Here is a 6,239-nt window from a genome sequence, read left to right on the forward strand (position 1 = left end):
AAACAAACAAACACAGGCTACAATCTAGTAACACACAAGCTGGCATGTAAAAGAGTTTTGTGGGGAAACCAGCATTTTCCCTTTTTAAAATATGGAACACACACATATTCTCTCCATCAGCAACCCATAAATTAACTTGCCCACAACCAAGACTGATTAAAGACAATAATCCATTCTGCATGATGAGAGTATTCAGGAAGATACAAGCATGCTAGTTCCTGACTGCTTTTTCATCTCATCTGCACTGCCTTCTTGGTAGGGAATGTGCCGTTAGGGTTTGCAGCTCTCAGGTCAAGAGGAACAGTATATATCACGATGTCAAGGCTGTGCAGGAAAAGCAGCACAGGAAGGTGACTATACAGGTAAACACTGACGAATCTTTAAGGTGGCATGGGGTGGGGATGAGAAACTGTTAACCTGGCCAGTAACTGCAATTCTTCCTCCCACAGTTTAAATTGTCCACCTGTATCACAGGGGTCATACCTTTCCATGTCCTCCCTGCCACCAGTCCCTCTATGCTGTAAAGTCCAGCCTCTTGAACCCATTGAATAGCAGATGAGACAGCTAACTTCCCTCCCCAATACTTAAAATTAGGTATTGGAAGGCCTCCTGTTAGTATACCAGAGAAGACAAGAAATGCTATTTGACTGATGGGTCTGTTTGAGAGAGATCATGCCTTTGCCTTTGCTCAAGGACAATTTTGCACAATTCCGCAGGTTTCCAACATTTTAGCAATTGTGAAATTATATGCACTGTTTGCCAGGAGAAGTTAAGCTACCAAGGAGGAACTTACAATCTGCAGAAGGGCTAGGTACCCTGCACCAACATTGTCAAAATTAATCTTTACATTCTTCCATCGGATTTCTGTATTGTTGGGATCCATCAGTTTCTCACAGTCTGACTTGTTGTTGACTTCTTCTATCTCAAATCGATACTCGGACGTCTCGTTAAAGCAGTAATGATACTTCCCAGCAAAAAGATTTACCCCCATTATGCTGAAAATCAGCCAGAAGATAAGGCAGACCAACAGCACATTCATAATGGATGGTATAGCACCCACCAAGGCGTTCACAACTACCTGCATCGGAAGGGGGAGGAAGGAGGAGATATTTCAGTACAGAGAAAAAGAGCAATGTAGCAGCAAAACATAAACATGCCTAGTTTTAGTGGGGGGAATTGAAAGCACAGCTAGTGACAAACACCTGTTTTAATCCACAAAGATCCCCTCTGTCCATTTTCCATCATTTTCAAAAATGATATTAATTCAGGAAAAATACTGACTACTGTTTTCCCCTTTGGTCATCAAGTAATTATTTGATGGAGGAAAAATAGGTTAAAGAAAGGTGGAGACCTTCATCTCCAACAAGAACAAAGTAATTTAGAATGAGACACAAGTAAAGAATTTCAGCCAGCAACCATTCCCCACTGTAAAACCAGACTTACAGAATTTATGGGTCCTGATTATCCTACTCCCATGAAGAGAAATGAGGAATTTTGAGGCACAGATTTCAAATGGGAGTAGGAATGGGCACCAAAATCATTCTCCAGAGATTTAGCAGTGGCTTAGTGTAAAAATAATCAAGTTTGTGTACATTATTTAATAAGCAAGGCCAACCATGTCCGAAGAGCTGAGCATGCAGTTTTGCAAGCTCAAAAAGAAAAGCCATATTCCCTCCTCTGAACCACAATAAATGGAAACTAATAATGTTTAACAGGGCTTCTTCCCTTCTTGTCCTTCCTCTCCCCCCTGCTCAGGCGTCTCTACACATGGTATTTTCAAAAAAATCCATGAAGGAAAGTTAGTGTGAATAGATATTTCATTGTCCATCTGAGAAATAAATGTGAATCTGCAGCAGACAGGAAGCTGTTTTATATCATGTCAGACCATTGGTCCATCTAGTTCAATGCTGCCTGCTCTGACTGGCAGTGACTGTGCAGAGTTTCAAACTCTGTGCCTGAAGTTGCTAGGGAGGGAACTGCTAATCAGAGGTCTTTTTAGTCTTTTCTGGTCATTTAATTAAAACCTATTTCCTTATAAAGTGGGGACAGGGTGGTATTCTAGTTTATAAGTGGTAACCTGATAGTTATCAATCAGGACTGGGGTGTGTATAGGCCTTGAGATGTGTTGGATGGCACCCCTGTGGCAGTCAGCAACACCACAGATGAGAGATGAGAGATGCAGTTCAGCACCATTTCAAGAGCCACATGTTCCCCAAGGCTGCTAGAAAGCAAGTGACACATGGATTCTGTCATGACGTGTCCTCAAAATGTAACTTCATACTGCCATTCTGAATCGATAATTCCACCAGACAAGGAGTAAATGTAGGCTTATAGCAGTCACAGAAAGTCAAACCAGCTCCTCCCATTTGTAGTGCCGATAGTGTGCACTATTCATTTGGTCAAGGAGGCAGTATGTGGCACCTCTAGCTCTTTTCACTATAGTCTTGGTGGAGTATCTATTACCTGGCAATTCCATTTCTTAACACGATTCACATAGCATGTAGCTTGGGGTATTTATTTTTATTTGCTTTAACAGACCCCACTTGCATTGGGATCATTGCCCTCTGGGAGTGGAGGACTGAACCTTCCTTCCATTTGCTTCCTAAATATCCCTCTACACATTTGGGGTTAACAGAGGAGGAGAGGTGTCCATTGGTGCCAGTTGAGATAATTTCCCTATGTGATATCCTCAAAGGGGTATGTGTAAGAAAAAGGATTAATGCCTTCCCTCCTGGAAAGAGGATCTGTGCATGCTTACAGTAAAGTAAATAAAAAGATAACCCTGAGCTACATGGGTAATGTAATCTGTTGTTTGTCTCTTTCATATCATTAACGGTTGTGCCAGCAGTCTCCTGGGCTGCTTTTAGAAGAAAGGTCCAAACAACCCTTCTCCCTGCAGTGCAAGAGGTTTAAGTACTTACAGCAGTATATACATGGGAGATTTTCCTCTCTGGAAATGTGCAGATGAAATGGAACTACTGCTGTTATAAAGACTGGGGTGTGGTTCACCCTTCTTCTTGCATTCTTTCGCCATATGTGCATGAAAGTTCATGTGAAATAATGAAATAGTACTTAGTGGAACGCTTGGATGTACACTGTGTGTTTGCTTCTTTTGTTGTCAGCAGGTGGTGCTGTGGCTTTAGGTAATTCTGCTGAAAGTTACAGAAAGGGCAACACTGAGGTGGCCCTGTCATTTGCCACAATATAGGTGCAGTATGCTTTGCGGGAAAAAAATGCAACGTGTGAACCAGAGTGCATAAAAAAAGCCATTGCAACCAACAGTGGATGGATTTCTCTGTCTTCAATCTAAACCCTGATGTAAACCTCAAAATCTGCTCCCTTTATTTCAACAGATCATCTGAGAAAAAGCATGTTGGGAAAACGTAAATCAATACAATTATTGGCCAAATAATGTGACTTTATAGAACTACACTACCATTTTGCCTTTTTCTGATTAGTCATACAACAGGACTGAAGCTTTCCTGCTCATTCCCTTAAATAAGTGTAACCAATATAACAGTTTATCTAGATAAAATTTTCAAAACCATGGCCAGCTATCATGAGAGAGGGAACATGGCTTTTTTGTGTGACGACTGTGTATTAGATTTGTTCAGAAGTGCATGCATGTTTCATAGCAGTACTGTCACTCCCCACCACCCAACCCCAGATAAAAAGATCCGAATGCATTCTTTAAAATGTAAGTTATTGAGGCATAGAGAAAAGCAAAGAACTACATTACAGTTTCTTAGCAAAATATTTTCACTTGTTATTTTATTTTGGCTCAGATGGACCTGTATACTTTGCGAGGGGATGTAAATTTGAATTGGGGGTAATAACAAGGATGGGAAAATGTTGTAAAATAGTCCAGTCAGTTAAATCCCTTTCATGTTTTGTTTTCCTAACAAAGAAACCTGAAACCCCTTAACTCTGCATGGATGTAACTCATCTATTGCTGTCTTCAATGGTTCTAACAGAAAATAGTTGTATAGACCTGGATCAATTTGGTGATCCAGCTAGGTTATTTTTTTCCATAGGCGTAAAATACCCAGCAACTGAAACATGTCAGGAAATCATGTGCATTTAAGCCAGGGTAGCTGAAATTGCTGAGATTTTATGTCCCATTAGAAACAGCTGGTCCTTCCTTGAAAATGTTTTATCTTGATCTAGCAGTTAGAGTCACATGGTACTTGTGCAAGCATACTTTTCGTGGAACTGACCAAAATTCACTCTAGTTACATATGTATCAGATTTCAGAGTTTGTGTGTGTGGGCAGTGTGTGCATGTATGCGCGCATGTATTAAATAGTTCAAGTCTTCCCTTGTGAAAAAAGAAAACATTTTCCCACTTTTCTCCTCCAGCAGGAGGAGCAAATTAAGCAATATTTGCTTTAGACAGACAGGGAGATTCTGATGTGGAGGATAATTCAAACATGATTCCTGCTCAGAGCCTGAAATCATGTAATCCTAGCAACTCTACATCTTTACTTAGATGTGTACCTTACCCCTAAGTCTTATTTGCTTCTTCCAGTAGGATTTGCTTCCATCCAGAAGATGCGTTTAGGACTGAAGGGAAATACAGTAGGACCTCCATATCTGTGGGGATCGCTTCCTAGCCCCCGGTGGATGCCTGAAAGTGTAGATGGCAGCAAACACTACATTTGCAGGGGTTAGGGAAACAAGGCACCCACAAAAATGGAAAAATCATGAATAACTCAAGGGAAAACCACAAATATTATTTATTTATTTAGAAAGCTTCTATGCCGCCCCATTCGCCGAAGCCTCGGGGCGGCTCACAACAATAAATAAATAATAACAATATAAAAACAATATAATTAGAGATGTCCTGGCCAAAGATGTAAAATAAATAAATAATATTAGCAATTAAAATAATGTTTAAATGAAAAGGTCTTCGCCTGGCGCCGAAAAACAAGTAACGACAGCGCCAGGCGGACCTCTCTGGGGAGCGCATTCCATAGATTGGGCGCCATCGCAGAGAAAGCCCTCCTCCGAGTATTTACCCTCCTAATATCCTTCATGGAGGGTTCCCGGAGAAGGGCCTCTCCCGCTGATCTCAAGGGGTGGGTGGGCACATATGGACGTAAGTGCTCCTTCAGGTAGCCAGGACCCAAGCTGTTAAGGGCTTTATAGGTCATAACCAACACTTTGAATTGGGCCCGGACTTCAATGGGGAGCCAGTGAAGCTGACGGAGAACTGGAGTCATGTGAACATAACACCCAGTCCCCATCAGCAGCTTGGCAGCTCTATTTTGAACCAATTGAAGTATCTGGACCACCTTCAAGGGCAGCCCCACGTAGAACGCGTTACGGAAGTCAAGTCAGGAAGTCACCAACATGTGTGTCACTGTTGCAAGGCAGTCGTTCTCCAGGTAGGGACACAGCTGATGGACCAGCCGAAGCTGAAAGAAAGCGTTCCTTGCCACCGCTGTCACCTGAGCTTCCAGTGAAAGCTCTGGGTCAAGGAGCACTCCCAAGCTGCGGACCTTGTCCCAAAGAGGGAGTGCAACCCCATTCAGGACTAAGTTCAGGTTCCCTTCCCCGAAGCCCGATCTGCCAACCAACAGGATTTCCATCTTGTCTGGATTGAGCTTCAGTTTATTGGCCCTCATCCAGCCCATTACCTTGGCCAGGCACCGGTTCAGTACAGCCACTGCCTCAACTGGATTGGTGGAAAATGAGAGGTAGAGCTGGGTATCATCAGCGTACTGATAATTCTGCAGCATACACCTCCTAATGACCTCTCCCAGCGGTTTCATGTAGATGTTAAATAGCAAAGAGGACAAAATGGATCCCTGCGGTACTCCATGGCATAGCTGCCATGGCGCAGAGCCATAGTCCCCCAGCACCACCTTCTGGAATCGGCCATTGAGATAGGAGCGGAACCACTGCAAAGCAGTGCCCCCAACTCCCAATCCCGCTAGCCTATCCAGAACGATACCATGGTCGATGGTATCGAAAGCTGCTGAGAGGTCCAGGAGAACCAACAGGGACGCATTCCCTGTCTTTCTTCCTGCACAGGTCATTGTACAGGGTGACCAAGGCAGATTCAGTACCGTATCTGGGTCTGAAGCCGGACTGAAATGGGTCCAGATAATCAGCTTCATCCAAGAGTGCTTGGAGTTGTCCCGCCACCACCCGCTCCAACACCTTGCCCAAAAACGGGATGTTGGCCACTGGTCTATAATTAGTGGCCATCTCTGGATCCAGTGACGCCTTCTTCAT

General features: G+C 43.2%; 1 protein-coding gene across 9 annotated transcripts in view; it reads right to left on the reverse strand.

Moving 5' to 3' along the window:
• SCN8A (sodium voltage-gated channel alpha subunit 8) overlaps window positions 1-6,239 on the reverse strand; it is an 81,596-nt gene that overhangs the window by 9,102 nt on the left and 66,255 nt on the right. For all 9 annotated transcript variants that reach the window (XM_044422053.1, XM_044422050.1, XM_044422051.1 and 6 more), the window contains one exon: window positions 794-1,078. In XM_044422053.1, coding sequence (XP_044277988.1) covers window positions 794-1,078 — 285 coding nt within the window. The remainder of the gene's footprint in view (window positions 1-793; window positions 1,079-6,239) is intronic.

The sequence above is a fragment of the Varanus komodoensis genome, unplaced genomic scaffold (assembly GCF_004798865.1).
Source record: "Varanus komodoensis strain SLA01 unplaced genomic scaffold, ASM479886v1 scaffold12, whole genome shotgun sequence".
NCBI classification, from domain to species: Eukaryota; Metazoa; Chordata; class Lepidosauria; order Squamata; family Varanidae; genus Varanus; species Varanus komodoensis.